The sequence below is a fragment of the Stegostoma tigrinum genome, chromosome 4 (genome assembly GCF_030684315.1).
Source record: "Stegostoma tigrinum isolate sSteTig4 chromosome 4, sSteTig4.hap1, whole genome shotgun sequence".
Taxonomy (NCBI): Eukaryota; Metazoa; Chordata; class Chondrichthyes; order Orectolobiformes; family Stegostomatidae; genus Stegostoma; species Stegostoma tigrinum.
This window is the reverse complement of record NC_081357.1, coordinates 27,000,473-27,020,131: the sequence shown is the minus strand read 5'-3', so window position 1 is coordinate 27,020,131 and position 19,659 is coordinate 27,000,473. Positions and strand designations below refer to the sequence as shown.

Here is a 19,659-nt window from a genome sequence, read left to right as displayed (position 1 = left end):
TGGCAGTTGTAGTTCCGCGGTCCTGGGAGAGTTCTGCGGCTGGGCGAGATTAGGAACTACAGTTCCCAGGATGCTGCGCTGTCGCCGCTCCACCCAAACCAGGTGATTGACATTAAAGTTCCAATTTCAGACCAATGTAGGAGGCAACGAGAAGAACTAATGAAGTAAGACTTTTACATCTGTACATGAAGTTTGTGTTAAGGTCTATCTGTTTTGTATTTGCATAAACAATGAAAATTAAAAACGGACGCCATAAATCATAGTTTTGAAAAACGTCCATGTGAGAAGAAAATGTGTGATTTGATCGCGCTTTACGTAAACTTTGCCGACAGAAAATGCCACTCCTAACCATTTCCCGTATGCATAACTCTCAAATAAAAATGATAATCGCAAACAGAATCTGTATAAAAGCAAAACACACTGCAAGAGCATAAAAGGTTGGACGTTCTCAGCAGGTCAGACACCACTTGTAAAGAAGTAGCATTCAGTGTTTCAGGCTGATGATCCTTTATCTGAATTTATTACTTAATTTGATAAAAACACATCCAAGTACTTTTGATAACCTACACTAATGATCTGGGTCTTGGTGTGCATAGGACAGTTGCAAAGTTGGCAGATGACACAAAACTTGGAAGAGTTAGAATTGAATTCTGAAGGGCATGGAGACGTTTGTGGCGTGGGCGTATCGGTGGCAGATGACATTCAATGGAAGAAGTGTGAGGTGATTCATCTTGGTAGGAAGAACATTGAAAGACAATATAAATTATTGGATACGATTCTAAAGGAGGTCCAGGAGTAGAGGGACCTTTGTGCATATGTGCCAGATCACCGACAGTGGCAGGACCAGTGGAGAGACCGATTAATTAGGTATACAGTTCCTCAGCTAGGGTTCTTGTGCAGCAGTGGTAGTGTCACCATTTCTTAAAGGTCTAGCTTCAAGTCCCACCTCCTGCAGAGGTGTGTAATAAAATCCCTGAATAGGTGGACATGAAAAATATATATTCCCGGCTTTATTAATAGAGACATGAAGTACAAGAGCAAGGTGGTGATGCTGACCTTGTAAAAGGCACTTGTTTTACTTCAGCTCATGTACTGTGTACAGTTCTGGATGCCATGTTATAGGAAGAATGTGAATGCTTTGAAGAGAGTTCAGAAATAATTTACAAGAATGCTTACAGAAATGAGAAATTTCAGTCATAAAAATTGATGGAAGAAGTGGAACTGTTCTCCTTGGCGGGAAGATGGCTAAGAGGGGATCAACATTTTCAAAATTATTATGAGACTACATAGAGTAGATAGGGAAAAATTGTTCCCATTCTTAAAATAATCAAAATCCAGAGGGTGCAGATTTAAGGTGATTTGCAAAAGAAGCAAATGTAAGGTGAGAAAAAGCTTTTCCAAACAGTAATTAGTTAGGAATGAAAATGTGGTGGAGGCAAGTTCAAATGAGGAATTCAAGACAGTATTGAATGATTTTTTGGATAAAAATAGTGTGCAGGAATATAGGTAACAAGCAGGAAATTGGAATTAGATAATCATGCTCATTTGAAGAGCCAAAGCATGCACGCTAGACTAAATGGCCTCTTTTTGTACCATAACACTTGCGTGATTCTCTGACCTAGAAACAGCAGTCTATGAAAGAAGGAAAGCTGTGGTTAAAAATAACTTGCTGTATGGTGAAAACCTTTTAGGCCTAAGTAGTAAAACTTTATAGATTTTAAAGTTATTGGAATTGCAAAATCAGAAGAAGTCCATCTTGTCCACTCCACTGAATCCATGCAGAGGTGATAAATCAATCAAATAAACGGAACAGAACACTGACGCTTCACCGGAGTGCAGTTCACCGACTGACGATATTACCTAGCAGCGCGACAAAAAGTTTGTAACCAAACCCACAGGCCCAGCAAAACCACCAGTCAGGCAGTATTACAGGGGACATTTGAAAGTGTACTAGTGCTGTTAACAAACTCACAGACGTCTTCAAATGTAAGTGGGACAGAAAAAGGTTCCACCGAATCTCAGAGACGCCAACATAGAAAGTATCTGAAAGCGGATAGGACACAAATAATTATGTCAATTGCAGGGTAGATCCAAAGAGGACTCTGATAAAAATCAGATACGATTTGGCCAGAGTTGTATGGGAGCAAATACTTTTAGAGAAGGCTGTGTCAGAACAATTGGACACATTCAAGAAGGAAATAGGGAGAATAAACGACCAACATGTTCCAATTAAGATAAAAGACAGGATCAACAAATCCAGAAAATCGTGGATATTGAAGTTTGAAAACTAAGAGAAAAAAGATACAATGCAGAAAATTCGTGGAAAGATGGGATTATTAAAGTTTAAAAGTTTACAAAAGAAGAGAGAAAATAAACAACGAAGGCAAACTTGCAAGTGACAGAAAATGGACAGTAAGAGCTACTTTAAGTATATGAAAAGGAAAAGAGAGGCTAAAGTGAATATCGGCTCCTTAGATAAAAGAGGTTGAGCAAATAACAATGGGGTACACTAACTGGCAGAATAGTTGAGTAACTATTTTGCATCAGTCTTCACAGCAGAGGACATGAATAATAATTCAAAAGTACGAAATAATCTAGGGGCTAAAGTTGGGGAGCAATTTAACAAAACAGCAATCACTGGAGAAAAGATGCAAGGCAAATTATTGAGACTTAAGGCTAATACATTTCCTGGATTTGATTGGTCGTATCCTAGGATTTTAAAGGAAAAATTTACAGAGATGGTGGAATCACTGGCAGTAATCATTCATGAATCATAAGATTCTTGAAAAAACTCAGAGAATCAGAAAACTGGCTATGTAAAAATGTGCGAAAATGTGAGTTTATGTACTTTGATAGGAAGAATAGAGGAGCTGAATGTTATTTAAATGGAGAAAGGCTGAAGTAAGCGACAACACAGGGATGTTTGAGGGTCCTTATGCAAGAATCATATTAAGCTAGCATCCAAGTTCAGAGGATAATAGGGAAAGCAAATGAATGTTGATCTTTATTTCAAAGGGAATGCAGTATAAAAATAAGGATTTGCTAAAACTGTAAAGACATTGGTGATATCACATCTAGAATAGTGGAAGGCAGCTTGAGCCCGTCCAGACCCAGAGCAATGTGGTTGACTTTTAACTGCCCTCTGAGCAATTAGAGACGGACAATTTATGCTAGCCTAGCCAGCAATGCCCTCATCCCATGAATGAATACAAAAAACACAAATCACATCCATGAAACAAGTTTAAAGGAGGAGAGTGAAATAACTAGGAACATGCTATTTAAATGAAGGAACATTTAGTTTCTATTATTCAAGATATGTACCATATATTTTAAAACGGTAGGATGTGCCCAGTTATATTCCTGAAATTAATGTTTTTGTATCAGACTAATAAAACCTGACAATGCAGCTTAGATATATAGAGCCTTATCTATCAAAAAAACAGCTTTTCACTATTTAAACATTAAAGCCATTAGTCACAGTATTTCTTATACATAACACTGTTCCAGTTTATTCAACAAGATCAGAGTTAGTTTCCTTTCTGGAAAATATCAATCATCGTTATGGTAGACTAATTGAGTGTAAGACTCAAATTGCATTCTCTGAATGGTGACGGGTGTAATTTTTATTCAACTGGTCACACTCTTACTGCTGAATTAGAAGGTTACGGGTTGCAGCCCCACTTGAACACATGATCTGGACTGATAATACAATGACAGCAGTACTAAGGAAGCACTGCCCTATTGGAAGCACTGACCCTTGAATGAGACATTTGGAGAGTCTGCCAAACAAAAATTGGACAATTGGATAAAGCAGTTGTATATTTGTTTGGTTCACTTACTTGAATTGTTAACTTAAGATTAAAGGTTTCAGCATCGGGTTGGCAAGCACTGCAAGCCATCTGAATAAGATTTAAGATCCTTTAATGTTTCATGATAGCATTTGAAAGTGTGAAAGGAGTTGATATCTTGTCTACAATTAAAAGCAGATTAAATGATAATTTATTTCATTGCATTTGATAGGACCTCACTATTTATGTAAGAATAGTGAGTCAAGAAATTCATGTCTAGCATTTAGTGACATTTCTGAGAGACATATGAATGTATGTCCTTCCTTCACAAAGCTGTGCCCTAAATACCAGTTGCTGAGAAAGATTGGAGGAAAATGAACCTTTATACCATAGTCTCATATCAATTATATAGCAATTACAGTTATATAAAATTGTGATATGATAAATAGTTAATGAATGACACAGTGGTAGCGTGCCAACCTCTGAACCAGGAGGCCTGGGTTCAATTCCCACTTATTTCCAGAGTTATGTAAAAACAGGTTGATTGGAAACTATCTGGTTTACATATGTGATGCTCATGATGTTAGCATACTCAAGAAATGACATGAGGGGAGTCATGGCGACTGACATATCAATCCCTCAGTCAGTGACTAATGTACGTGAAGAGGAGTTAATGACTCTCTGAGTTCTGAATAACAACTTGAAGTACTGCATAGAGTTGTGACTGTCATATTATAAAAGGGACACTGAAGATTTTGTAAAAAAATACACAGATGATGCCAAAACTAAGCGGTTATGTCCAACAGGAAAAAAAGTAAACTGGTTGGGTCTCATTTTCTTTAAAAAAGAGAACGATGGTATGTAGATGGCAAGAAGACTATTGGTGGCAGGGGTGACTTAATAAGGTAAAACAAAGAACTGAAAATGTTGAAGATCTGAAGCAAAACAAAATACGTCTGGCAGCATATTTGGAGAGAAAGCAGAGTCAATGTTTCAAGTAATGTTTCTTTAGGAGTGTCCCTGGATTCAAAACATTAACTCTATTTTCTCTTCACATTTGCTGTCAGACCTGCCGAGTTTCTTCAGCAATTTTCTGTTTTTGTGACTTAATTAAGGCCTTGGACATTACCAAATGTTTTAATGTGGAGACACATTGGGCTGAATCTTATTTTTTTTTAGCTAAGTGTGAGTTATGTCTTTTTTTAGGAGGGTTTCTCTATGAGGCCTTATGAGATATCTCATTGTATCTAACAAAACATGGCTAATTAACTACCTACACTATGGTTCCTCACTTCTGATTCCATCCTATTCTTACCATGCACTGTTCCTGCAACAACTCACCACTCCACTCACCATTCTTTGCACCTATGCCATCTGGAAAAACCCACTGTGTCCCTAAATAATCACTGGCAGTCTGGAGCTGCCCTGCATGATCCTGACATTCCCCAGAGTAGGAGAATTGGAGTCCCACTTCACAGGCAAGGCCCAGCAGGTCTTGATGAACAGGATGATGCACAGGAAGACAATTCTGTGTTACTGTACCCACCTCCCACCAACACTCATGCTCTACTGCTCTTACTTGCAACATCTTCCCTCTAGCTATCTCCATCCAACCCATGACAGTACTAACCCTGCCTGCCCTCTTTGCTGTCTAGTCACTCACTTGGGCCACCTCCCTACCCACACTAGCAGCTGTGCCACCCAATTTTATCTCCCTTTGCACCCGTCTCTTTTTCTCTCCCTCTCTCTTTCTCACATTCCTACATTCCTGGACAAAAGCAGTCTATTTTACAGCAGAAAGACTGAAGATGGCTGATGGACTGCCTGACATTCAGCTCCTCACCCTTCCTCACTCTGACCACCCCAAGCAGCTGACTGACCATATCCAAGCTTCTGGACTGCTGTTGGACCCTGTCCTTGGCTTACTGTGTCAAAGTTACTGCTGAGTAAAGTCTATCTCTCTTCACTTGTCTGAGGATTGCTGACAGCCATTACAAGTTTCCTGGCTTTGTGACTGTGCTGTGGAAAGGCAAGACAGAAGTAATATGAGCCTGGTATCTCTGACTGGGGGAGCAAAGCACCAAGGGAATGCAGTGCAATGCAAAGCAAGGATGGAAGTCTTTTGGAGTAAGTGGTGAGCATGAAATGTAGGAGAAATGTTCTGCCATTCAATAAGGCCATGGCTGATTTGTTTCTGTGTGAAATTCACATTCCCATCTTCTTGAATTAACCTTTGATTGCCCTGCCTAAAATTAGCCTATCTACATCTGTCATAACAATATTCAAAGATCCCACCTCCACCATCTTCTGAGGCTGAAAGCTCCAAAGTTATATAACCCATTCATTCCAAAAATCAATCTGGTAAACCTCCTCTGAACTGCCTCCTACTTTCTTAAATAAAGAGACCAAAATTGCATACAGTATTCAAGATGCAGTCTCACCAACATCCTTCAAACTAACTGGAGTGTAACATCTTTACTCTCATGTTCAATTCCTGTTGTAATAAAGGCCAGTATCCAATTAGTATTCCTGATTACATACTTACCTGCATTGTAACTTCTTACTATCAAACAAAGAACTCGAGATGCTGGAGATCTGAAACAAATCAAGACAGAAATTACTGGAGCAATTTTGGTTTTTGCGTGTTTTGCATCTTTTTGTGAGTCATGCACTAGAGCACCTAGATTCATCTGCATCTTGGAATTCCACAGTCATTCTGAATTTAAGTAGTATTCTGCTTTTGATTCTTCCAGCCAAAGTGAATAACTTCACATTTTCCGACACAATATTCCATCGGTGAGATTTTTGGCCACACACTCAACATGTCTACATCCATCTGCAACCTCCTTCTTTATTCTTTACAATGTACTTTCCTACCTCTCATGTGCGTTCTGTAAATTTAGCTGCCATACCTTCACTTCCCTCATCTAAGTCATTGATAGAAGGGTCACAGGATAGGGCCCAGTGGGATTCTACTTATCACATCCAACCAACCAAAGTCACATTTATGCATATTCGCTGTTTTCTGCAAATGAGTTGATCTTCTATCCTATCTTATCCCTGACACTATTGAGTTTTATTTTCTGCAATAACCTTTGATGTGGCCCCTTATCAAATGCTTTCTGGAAAATAAATTATAATATATCTGCAAACACCCTTCTGTTTACAGAGTGCAGTATTCCTTTAAACAATGCCAATAAATTGATTAAACATGATCTCCCTTTGATGAAACCATGTTGACTCTCCCCAATTTCATTGAGTTTTGCTAAGTGTGCAGCTATAATCTCTTCAATTCTCAATTCTAACATCTTTCCTAAACAGATTTCAAGCTAACTGGTCTGTAGCTTCCAGTCTCTTACCAGTCTCTGAGTGAAGTGGACTGTGGCAAAATAAGTAATAAAATCAAGTGAGTTATTTAAGATCCATCTCAACATTGAGATCACTACATTGTATCTTGTTCACTTTTCTCAAGTGAAGCGGCAAGATTCTCTCTCAGTATTGGCAAGTTCCTAACTGATGCTCATCATTGCTTGTTAAACATCTTGTTAAATGCCCAACTAACCATGAATTGCAATTGTACTAAACTCACTGAACAAACTTGCAGTTGGGTAAATTATCAAATCCACAGTGGTTTCTTTGTAGCTTAACTACTTTGAGGGGTCTGGCCACTTTCTTGAACAAAGTATCCGAACAACATTCCCTGAGCCTGATGTGTGCAACGCCTGCAGCTCTGATTCCAGCTCGTCAAACTGGATCCAAAGTTCCATGAGCTTCAAACACTTAATAACAGATGTGCTCATTCTTGATTACCTTGGCGTTCAGCAGCTTCCAGATGTTAGTGGGGCCACATAGTATCTGCCATTGCTATTGTATTTAATTGAATTTATTAATTAATCCACACTGTAGGGAATCTAATCTAAATCTAATCTAAATTACAACAAAGGATGAAGAGCAGGGAATCTAGAATACATTTTTTAATCAAGAGAAAAACCAGTATCAATCTTGTACTTAACAAGCTATTTGAAGAAAAAAAAGACAAAACAAAATACTGAACATCTAAACACAATCGAAGACTTGACTTATATTTAAAAGCCTAGAAATATTCAGCAATCTGACTCATCATCAGCTGCTTTCCCTGCACTCATGTCACATTGTGGTTCATGATAGCACTCTGCTGCTGGCCTCATTGCAGTTAGGTCTCTTGATTCACACCTTTTAACACCACTCACCTCTTGCTCTGGAAGGTTTATTTCTTGCTGTCAACTTTAGTTAAGACACCTCTGTCCTCTTTTACATTGAATTCCCACTTTGAATCAAATTTCCCGGTTTCACTCAGTTAGTCTTTGTCTTACTCAGGTACAGTCTCCACTCCCATCGAACATGTTCCTTACTTATGTCCCTGTTGTGCTACTTGCACTAAACATTAAAGAATAATATTCTTATTGAGAAATCATCCATCATGACCTCTTCTGTTTATGTTTCACTTCATCTTGTCCAGGAGGAATTAGGAAAGCCATTTATCTGGAAACAAACTCAAGGTTCTAAAGGGGAGTAAAGTCACACTGCAAGACAAAACATAGGAAACTTATGAAATAAAAAGGCATCAATTGTGCTCAGGGGAGAACCTAAGTGTATGGAATTTTTTAAAATAACAAGCATTGATCCAGCTCAGGAATGCTCGTAACTGTATAGATAAACATGTAAAAGAAATTTTAGAGATTCAGGCATTTTATCAATAACAGAATAGAACTTGAGAATGCAATACTTTTTTCAGGCTACCCAAAGGTATTGATCATGGTGAGTTACAGTTCTATGGTTACGGTAACCCTGCTGTTTCCAAGTTGCTACGTGCTAATAGTTAGACTGAAGTCAGACAGGATACAAGGCTGAGGGGCCATTAAAACTTGACTGAATTCTGTCTTGACCAGTAATAATGAATACGTATGTAATAACAAAGGACAGCAGATAGTAATCATGAGTGGGAGCCCTGTTTATTTTTTCCTCACCCCTGCTTGAGTTATGCTGAGGCCAGTGATAATCCTCACTGGTGCTGCAGTTGACATTCCATTTCTGTAAGATCTCAGTGATTTTGGCTTGGGTGAATACAATTTGAGCCTTTGAAGCGGGGGTAATGGAAATCTCGGTAATCCAACACATAATAAAAACATTACATTTGTAGAAACAAGCCAGGCAGTGTGTGGTGACCATTGAAATCAAGAGGCTCATGGATTACTCAGGCTATAGAAGACAGCTTTTGAAAGTACAGAATTAATAATGAATACTCTGTAGGAGTGAATGTCAGGAGTCTATAAACTGTTGCTAATGCTTGTTTTAACATTAAGCTTTGAAAATTAATACCAATCTCACTATCTAACCGAATGAAGAAAGCAATACTTTTCAGGGAATTGACATCCTTCAAACCTCCTTGAAACTGATGAGGGATATCAGTCGTAATCTCGTATTCCTGATTGAAAATATGAAAAAAAAGACTGTTGCTGGACATGAACAAGAAAGGTGCTTTCTGTTAAATGAGAGCCAGCACTCCTCAGAGAGTAATCCTCCTTTACCCAGAGCAATGGCCACATACTGACCCTTTCTATTTGAAATAGCCTTCAACTATTCTTTGAATAATCTGGCTGCATTGATGCTGAAAATTGCAAAGGTACCAAGGATTTTTATTTTGGTTTCACTGTATATAGACACAGAAAATGTAAATCTATCTTTCATTCCAATATAATGAAGAAAATTCCTTTATTAGCTCCCAGTTTTCCTTTCCTTTGTTTAAGAATGAAAAGAGGCGCAAAATTGATAAAGGGCAAAAAAGCAGCTTTCCTTCACTCTGTCTGGAAAAACATAATCTAATAGAAAAGTACAGAAATGAACCATAGAAATATTTATTTGCTTGTAGAATCATAGAACTTACAACACAGATAGCAATCATTAGCTCCAACATACCAGTTACAGCGCTGGTTCTTTAACTGGCGTTATCTACTTTAACCTCATTTCCTTGTACTTTTCCTGGAGCCTTTTATGCTATTCCTTTTCAAATCCCCTTTCTAATTATGTTGCAGCTTCTTTATTAGCAGCCACTTATGATAAATAACTTCATAACTAATATCCCTATCTCTTTTACATGTAATAATTGTCAGTCTGCATCCTCTCATAATTCAGTTGTTAACCAACAAAAACAATATTTTACTTTATATTTACTTTGTGAAAAATGTTATTTATGAAAACAGTAATTAAATCTTAATGTTTTAACAAAGATCTGTAGCTTGGATTACAGCTGGAGTTGTTGGTTGGTTCACTGAGCTGACTGGTTTTCATGCAAACATTTCGTCTCCCTTCTAGGTGACATAGTGCAGAGCTGGAAGAACACAGCAGGCCAGGCAGCATCAGAGGATCGGGAAAGTTGACGTTTCGAAACACCAACTTTCCTACTCCTCTGATGCTGCCTGGCCGGCTGTGTTCCTCCAGCTCTGCACTATATTATCTCTGACTCCACCTTTGGCAGTTCTTACTATCTCATCGTCAGTGCTGTGTAGTCTCCGTTGAAGCACTGAACCTCAGTGGGCTAGTCTTCCAGATTGGGGGCTGCAGGCTAGGAGGAAGGGAGGTTCATAATTGGGAAATGGGTCATTGGGTGAGGATGGTTTTGCCCAAGTTAAAGAACATCCTAGCGCGGTGGTGGCGGTGAGGAATGTGGGCAGCAGCAAACAGTCATACCTGCCATGGTCACTTAAAATTCCAGGGGTTGGGTGGGAAACAAAGGCAGGCATAGGCACATACAGACAGGTTGGGTGAGGACCTGGGACGTTGTTAGCCTATAGGCTTCATAGGAAATGCTATTAGGAAGGACTCACTGACACATACAGGAGGAGATGTATAGCCATTGGCCAAAGCCAGTTTTGCCTTTCATTGTACTAAAATCAAATTTGTCACAATGTGGAAGAAAAAGGCTGTGCCCCCACTCAGAGTGGGTCAGGTAAGTGACTTAACATCTTAGGGAGAGACTGCAACACCCAATGATGTTAGGTATTTACTGAAGAACTAATTTATAGCTACAATTTTGCACACACAGATTGTGAAAGAATAGGGAAGTTGGACGTGGATGGCCAATGGTGTCAGTATAACCTAATGCTGTGTTCGTTTCCTTCCTGGTGATGCAACAGTCCCAGAGCTCCATCCATATAACTTCATCTGTGACTGTGAGGTGATATCAAATATCCTCACCAACCCATTTGTGCCAGAGAGAATAACAACCAGGTGTAAAGGGAAAGGAATGAAAGTGCAAAATCACTTACAATTCGTTGTCACGCATGCCACCAAAGTACTGTCTAAGTCTTCCTCCTCGTCTCCCGCTCACTACATTTTAGTGTATTTCCTGGTTCTGCAGCTAGGGTGGAGGGAGCCTGTTCTGAAATGGAGTCTGTTGTCCCTGCAGCTTTGATTGGACGACCTGGAGGTGCTGTGTGTCAGGATGGGGCCAGTGATGGCAAACGTCTTCTTGCCAGAGACAAGTAGATATGCATCGGCTTGACCTTCCAAGGTATAGAGATGGAGGCCCCAGCCACATGTGGACTGACCTGAGAGGAGATGTCCATGATGCCTCTGTATGATTCCTCTTTCAGCTGCTTGCTGCCTGGCACTGCCTGGTCCCCTGTTGTCACATATAAAAGCAAAATACTGTGACACTGAAATCTGAAATAAAAACTTCTATTCTGTACGGGTTCTGAAGAAGTCATATCAGACTCAAAATGTTAACTCTGTTTCTCTCTCTCCACGATGCTGTGTTTTTCTAGCTTTTTGTGTTTTGAAATTTATACTCATCTTTTCTGCTGCAATCTTCAATCTGGTCAATGAGCTCAGGCTTCATTTGCTTGGCAATTTTGTTGTGTAAGGTCTTCTTTTAAAGTCGTGTACAGCCAGAGATACTTTACCTACATTTAAATTGATTTTTCATGCCAAACTATTGTTCAAATATCACATAGTTGTGGATAAAGCAAACATTATCAGTAACCAGGAATCTTCCCTATAGAGTAAAGAAGGCACGCTTTGCCCTTAACCTCCTCTCCTGAGTTCAGAACAAGCACTTATTGTGGAAAATATCTTTCAGCACCAGGATCGTCATTGTTTTCTGGGCTGGAAAAATTAGAAAATCTTTTGAAAGTAATTTTGAAAAGATAACGTCAAATCGGTGTCTTTCTTTACACCTTGGAAAACCTCTCACCCTCTGGATGGCCACAGGTCCTGAAACACTTAGATAACCTATTGTCAGTTGTAATACACTGTAGTGAATGATGTGTACATCTTATTCCTGTAGAATTTCCCAGTAGATCCTGGGCCCATTCAGACATGGCTTGATCTTGCACGAAGATCATTTTTACCTCATGATTGGTTACTAGTCCAGATAGTTTGATGTTAAAAAGTGGCATCAATAACAGCTGAAATGGTGGGTAGAGCCTATGGGAAGTGTTTGCCACTTACAATATTTTGGATAACATTGTTGCTGACGTAGTCCACAAACTGCCAATGAGATTTTAGTGGTAATGGGAACTGCAGATGCTGGAGATTCCAAGCTCATAAAATGTGAGGCTGGACGAACACAGCAGGCCAAGCAGCATCTTAGGAGCACAAAAGCTGACGTTTCGGGCCTAGACCCTTCATCAGATTAGGCCCGAAACGTCAGCTTTTGTGCTCCTGAGATGCTGCTTGGCCTGCTGTGTTCGTCCAGCCTCACATTTTATTAATGAGATTTTAGTATCACTTGCAGTGACACTGGTCTTCCAGTAATGTACTCAGACAGAAATTGTCAATGGATATTTTTCAAGCTGGAGGAAAGTTTGTAGTGGGGTTTTCCAGAAGCCAGAATTGGGACTCTTCCTACTCGTGGTATAATTTAATGATCTAGACCTTGGTGCGTAGGGGACAATTTCAAATTTTGAAGATGATACGAAGCTTGGAAGAATTGTAAACTGTGAGGCAGATAGAGTTGACTTTCAATGGTCAAGGTTGGTGGAATGGGCGGATAGCTGGCAGGTAAAGTTCAATGCACAGAAATGTGAGGTGATGCATTTTGGTACAATGATCATGGACAGACAATATAAAAAGGAGTACAATTTTAAATGGTGGTAGGAGCAGAGGATCTGTGCCCAAGGGCACAGATCATTAAATGTGGCACAACAGGTGGAGAGAGCAGTAAATAAAGCATACAGTGTCCTTGGGTTTATAAATAGGGGCGTAGAGGACAAGAACAAGGAAGTGAGTTTAAGATGCTTGTTAGGCCTGAATTAGAGCATTGTATACAGTTCTGGGTCTGACACCACAGGAAGGATGCAAATGCATTGAACAGAGTGTAGAAGCAATTTACGAGAATGGTTCGAGGAACGAGAAATTTCGGTTACGATGACGGATTGGAGAAGTTGGGATTATTTATCTTGGAGTGAAGAAGGAGATCTGATGGGAGTTTTCAAAATTATGTGGGGTCTGGATAGAATAGGTTGGGAACTATTTCCACTCGTAAAAGGATCAAAAATGTGGGGTTAAAGATTTGAAGTGCTTTGCAAAATAAGTAAGTGAGATCCAAGAAAAAAACTGTTTTATGCAACAAGCAGTTTGGGTTTGGAATGCACTGACTGGAAGGTTTAATTGAGTCATTTAGGCAACACTGGATGATTATTTAAATAGGAGCAATGTGCAAGGCTATAAGGAAAAGGCAAGAGAATGGCACTAAGTCACGGTGCCGATTTGAAAAGCTAGTCCCGACCTGATGAATAGAGTGGCCTCCTTCTGTGCCATAATACTAGGTAATTCTATGCGATGTTACAAGTTTGCCTTGATACTCTCAGTTCAGTGGAGAGGCAGAACAATCAGTTCAGACTGTAAATTTACTGAAGAAAATTCTAGGTTTTCTTGCTCATTTTCCATGCCACCCAGCTCTCCTTAGGGCTGTGCTTGACAGAACTGCTAATGGGGCACAGGTTAAAACCTCAATTCCATAGGTTGCCAAGTAACTTGTTTCCAAGAGACAACAGTAAGGCAATTCAGATGGCTTCACCAAAGGAATGCCAATTTTGCAGTAAGCAGGCATAGAACTATAATAAACTTCACTACACCAAGATGTTGCCTACATTTGAAAAACTGATTGAGTTAAGTGTCTTTCATAAGAAGATTTCTGCTAGACTGCAACTATCTGGACAGCATTGATCATACTTTTGAGAATAACTGAAGGCCCTGTCTGTCACAATCACTGCTACCTCCTCAATCACCCTAGCCTGCCCATTTACCATCCTTATCACAGGAGAAACCTGCTCAACTGATACAAAATCAGATAGTACCACAGAGTGCCAGTATCTCTGATGGATCCCTTGGTTTCTATTTCTCATTAAGGACATAGCATCAGGCTGCCTAATTGTTGAATCTCTATACTGATGGCAAAAAGCAGAGAAACTGTAATAACACTAACTCTATCTTCAGCATCTCTTTACTTGGTTATAGAATGATTTCTGATTTACCCGTTTATACAAATGAAACAAGTCAATGACTTGGGAGGTGTTGAAGAGAAAAGGAAAATATATACAGTAAACTTTATAAAAAGAGGTAATTTAGATGACTCATTTGAGAATGTACATAATTTTTATTCAAAGTTTATAATAGTTTATAGTTGTGGGCATTAAGACTCTGGAACAACCTCGCAATGACGCCATAGAACTGCACATCTCTGGGTAGAAGTAGCAGAGTGTGGGCAGCGTTACACCAAACTAGATCAAACTACACTCTCTAGTGAACATACAAAGAGTACATGGACATGAACACAGGAAGATGATAGATTATTCCTTACAGACTGTAACTATAACTCTGAACCTGGTATATCTGTATAAAAAAAGCCAAAGAATGTCAGATGATGGAAATCAGAAACAAAAACAGAAATTCTTGAAAAACTCTATGTCTGGCAGCATCTGTGGAGACAAAGCAGAGTTATTTTTAGTTCTGACGAAGAGTCACTGCTGAGTATTTTCAGCAAATTCGGCTTTTGTTCCTTGTATATCTATGGTTACCATGTTGACCAATATTTAGTAAGCATACCAGATCGTGTTCCTTTGAAGTCCAAGCTTGAAGACAAGCATCAAGACTGTCTTTAAACTAAACTTGTAGTGTGGGTCAAACCACACAACAAAGGTGTTTTCCCTATTTTCCTGTGAAGAAAAGCCTCTAGAGAGGATATAATATTAATATATAGTTATATTGTATATAATATCATTAATGTATAATATTAACCTAATTTGAAATATGCTTTTTTTTGGTTTTGCCGTATGATCTGACTGGTTGAATTTTTACATTTGCACATATCTGAGAGACAACATTAAAGTGCAGAAAAGGATTAAATTAGAAGTGGGGAAGAAATGAATACAGTAACAAGCACTACAGAATAAATACTGATTCCTTCAAAAAATCAGAAAGAGCTGGACAAAATCAGTAGGTGTGGGAGTATCATTGGAGACAGAAACAATAAATCTGGTATTAAGATTCAAAACATTAACTCTGCTTTTCCAGCACTCCAGCAGTTTTTATTTTAAAATTAAATGCATGTGATAACATTCAGGAAGTGGTCAGAAGGCATCCGCAATAAAAGTCAAAACAAGTTTGAGGTTCAGGGTAGATTTTTCTAGGACATTACAGTCAAAGTCAGTGAGAAAAAGGAGGGGAGGTTGGGCAGCGTTATTCGAAGTTGTAAATTTGCCATCATTTACTTCGGAAACCCAGTTACATGAATTTGAGGGAGAGCCTTGCTCTCAGCGGGCAGCTCCGAACTGCCGGCAGCAACACCCTCTGCTCGCGCAGGCACAAACCAATAAAGTTGATGCTTGTTGCCGGCCTGGAAGATGGCGGCCTCCAGGACGCCCTTGGTTCCGTTCGGTCGTTTGAGCAGTTTTTTAAACGCTGAAAGACGCGGGGTGAAGCAAACGCTTTGGCTGGCAAACCGGGTGTCCGTCAATGGTGAGGAAATTGGTCGAGTTGAATGGCGGGAGGTGGGGAGGGGAATCGGTTAAGGCTGACTGTCCGCCATCAGTTGGTGCCGGCGATGAGAGGATTTACCCCGGGTGTGTGCGCGCGCCGCCCTGAACGGTCGGGTCATTAATTCTCACTTATTCATTCACTGTTTTTGTGATAGATGACATCCATGATTCAACAACTTCTTTAAAAGTTTTGCTGAGAGTGACAGATGGGGTGGGGGGGAGCAGCTGTTAGATTCCTGACTTTTTTGGGGGAGGGGGTGTGCGTTAGATGTCCTGCAACTTAGATTTCTGATAATCAGACCGAGATGTTGATTCACTTCCTCCGTTTTCACGTCAGTTGAGTTGGAAAAGCTGAGTTATAATCGAGTGTTAATTCCTCCAGCCCTATAACATGACCACAATATTGTGCTCTTCCAATTCTGGTTTCTTGTACATCGTCAGTTTTTTCCCCCCCCCTCCACCATGGGTGCCCAGACCTTCAGCTGCCAATGTGCTCGTGTTAATTTCTAAAAAAACTGATCTGCCCATCCCCCTCTTTCTTTTAGGATGTTCCTTAAAACTTATAGAGGATTAGAGATCATGGGAACTGCAGATGCTGGAGAATCCAAGATACTAAAGTGTGGGGCTGGATGAACACAGCATCTAGGAGCACAAAACTTGACATTTTGGGCCCAGACCCTTCATCAGAAAAGGGGGATGGGCAGAGGATTCTGCAATAAATAGGGAGAGGAGGGAGGTGGACTGAAGATGGATAGATCAGAAGATAGATGGAGGGGAGGTAGGGAGGGGATAAGTCAGTCCGGGGAGGACGGACAGGTGAAGGGGGCGGGATGAGGTTAGTAGATAGGAATGGAGGTGTGGCTTGAGGTGGGAGGAGGGGATAGGTGAGAGGAAGAGTAGGTTAGGCAGCCGGGGACGAGCTGGGCTGGTTTCGGGATGCAGTAGGGGGAGGTGAGATTTTGAAGCTGGTGAGATCCACATTGATACCATTGGGCTGCAGGGATCCCAAGCAGAATATGAGTTGCTGTTCCTGCAACCTACGGGTGGCATAATTATGGCACTGCAGGATGCCCAGGATGAACATGTAGTCTAAGGAATGGGAGGGGGAGTTGAAATGGTTCACGACTGGGAGATGCAGTTGTTTACTGCGAACCAAGCGTAAGTGTTCTGCAAAGCAGTCCCCAAGCCTCCACTTGGTTTCCTCACTGTAGAGGAAGCCATACAGGGTACAACAGATGCAGTATACCACATTGGCGGATGTGCAGGTGAACATCTGCTTGATGTGGGAAGTCATCTTGGAGCCTGGGATGGGGGTGAAGGAGGAGTTGTTGTGGGGGCAGGTGTAGTACTTCCTGCGGTTGCAGGGGAAAGTGCTGGGTGTGGTGGGGTTGGAGGGGAGTGTGGAGCGGACAAGGGAGTCGCGGAGAGAGTGATCTCTCTGGAAGGCAAACAAGGATGGGGTAGGAAAAATGCTTTTAGAGGATTAGCCTAGTCCTGTGGCTTACTGGTCAAGTGACATTATTGCTATTTACTTGAGACATTAAAAGAGCTACATAAATGCAAATTGTCACTGAGATGTTTCCTGGACCTTGGGATGGGAAATAAGTGTTGGTCTAGCCAGCAATGCCTGCATCCTGTGAAAGAAAAAAATTCTAATGATCACAAAGCATACATTGCTATTTCTAATTCATTTGCAGGATGTTGACTTCCTGGCTAGGGAAAATGGAGAACCAGGCTGTCTTTAAAGGGCATGTATTCAATATTGAGAAATTTGTGCAAGGCATTTGAAAGGAGTCGGCTTCTTGAGCTAAATAATGATTTTTTTAATGCTACATCAGTGGATACATTTTAAAAATTACTTCATTGGTTGTGAAGCATTTACAGATCTCCTGGGATCATAAAAGATAAGAACTAAGAACAATGCAGCACTATCCTTCAGCCATCCAAGCCTATGCCAATACATTTTGCTTTTCCAAACTCAAACTGTCTTCACTTAGAGGATCCATGTCTTTCTGTTCTGTACTTATTCTTGTGTTTGTCCTGGTGCTTCTTGAATGCTGCTATTGTGTGTGCTTCCACCACTTCCTCAGTTAGTATGTTCCAGGCACTTACCACCTTTTGTGTGAAAAATGTGTCTTGCACATCTCTTTTAACCCCCATCCCTCTCCCTAGCACCTTGAACCTGTGTTCCCTAGTAATTGACCCCTCTACCCTGGGAAGAAGCCTCATACTTTCCGCTCTATCCATGCATTCACAATCTTATAAACTTCTGTCTGGTTTCCCTCAACCACCTGTGTTCCAGTGAAAACAAACCCACTCGATCCACTTTTCTTCATAACTAAGATCTCCAAAATGAAGCAATATCCTGGTAAACCTTTCCAGTACCCTCTCCTTCCACTTCCTCTGATTTATGCAAGTAGATACTATAATATTTTGCTGAAAATATAGTTTCCATTTGTAGCTAGCTACCAGATGCAGACCAGAATGGAAGATTATGCTGATGGGATTTGATGAAGTAGGGTTAGAGGAGCCTTGTGAAGAATATAAACGTTGTTGTAAACCTGTATAACAAACGGCCTGTTTCTGTTATGCATATTTGAGGTAATTTTATATATCTTTAAAAAATTTTGCATTTGTTGTCCATCATAAGATTGGGGTTCATTCTATAGTCTAAAGCATGGACCCCTACTCTGTGACATTTGCTGCAGAGAAGACAATGGATTAAGAAGGTGCATGATTTACGAGCCACTTTTTCAACTTGCTCAGCTTTTCTTTCTGTTTGTCTCTTCAAATTATCCTCCAAAAAGCCAGTATCCAGAGGTCAGGATAGTCAATATCTGTTTTCAGTGTCCTTGTAGTATGAATGCCCAGAAGATTATGACTCAGTGGACACTTCACCATGCATATGGCAGTCACTGATATGATGTACATGGCTGAGCTATTGCAGTTTCCCTTGGCTTCGTGATGAGCTTATGCTGATGGTATGAACATTCTCCAGGACCTCTGAATAGTGACCTTGTCCTGCCAACACATACCAAGAATATGTCTGAGATGTTGAAAGTGGAAACTATTCAGCCTTTCTCTCGCTAACATGTTGTCTAAATCTAACCCCTGCAGAGAAGTGCACAACAATGCAGCCCTGATAAACTCTCAGTTTAATATGCTCATTCAGTTTGCTTTTCTTACAAACTCCCTTCCTCAGTTCGGACGCAACTGCAGCTTTTGCTGTTTGTATGTTGACTTTAGCATCAAGTGGACAGATTGCTCGTGAATGTGGTGCTTTTAAATGTGAAGCGGTCAATAACTTCGAGGATTGTATTGAAGATATAGATAGATGGTGGTGTTGAAACATTTTTAAAGAAATCATTCATGGGATGTGGACTTTGCTGGTTGGGTCAGTGTTTATTGCCCATCTCTACTTGCTATTTGGGAGGGAGTTTCAGGATTCTGACCCAGTGACAGTGAAGGTACCATGATTTGTTTCCATGTCAGGATACTGTGTGGCTTGGATGGGAACTTGCAGCTGGTGATGTGCTCATCTGTCTGCTGCCATTGTCCTTCTATATGGTAGTGGTCATGTGTTTGGAAGGACCTGTCTAAAGAGCCTTTGTGAATTCTGGACCACGTCATTTGCCTTTGTGATGCTGATTGTCAAGCCCAGCTCTCTATAGGTGTGAGATGTCTAAGCATTTGTCTTCCATTCCTGACCAAGGAACAACAGTGTAACATTGTATGAATTGAACAAGCCTTTGATGAGGATTTGAGGCCCCTTTGTTTTGAATCTGAGGTGAGGAAGGCTGAGTAACTTTCTGTTAGATTTGGAATGTAAGTAGATAGTTTCTGTTGATGACCTG

General features: G+C 40.4%; 1 protein-coding gene and 1 long non-coding RNA gene across 5 annotated transcripts in view; both read left to right on the top strand.

Moving 5' to 3' along the window:
- Positions 1–129: 129 nt before the first annotated feature.
- Positions 130–11,514, top strand: LOC125452932 (uncharacterized). Its single transcript, XR_007247633.1, has 2 exons — positions 130–164; positions 11,233–11,514. It is a non-coding gene; the product is annotated as an uncharacterized LOC125452932 (long non-coding RNA).
- Positions 11,515–15,623: 4,109 nt separating this feature from the next.
- afg1lb (AFG1 like ATPase b) overlaps positions 15,624–19,659 on the top strand; it is a 144,466-nt gene continuing 140,430 nt past the window's right edge. For 3 of the 4 annotated variants that reach the window (XM_048531917.2, XM_048531916.2, XM_048531914.2), the window contains exon 1: positions 15,624–15,785. In XM_048531917.2, the coding sequence (XP_048387874.1) occupies positions 15,671–15,785 (115 nt within the window). In that variant the 5' untranslated portion in view covers positions 15,624–15,670. The remainder of the gene's footprint in view (positions 15,786–19,659) is intronic. The other variant, XM_048531918.2, reaches the window with a different exon arrangement.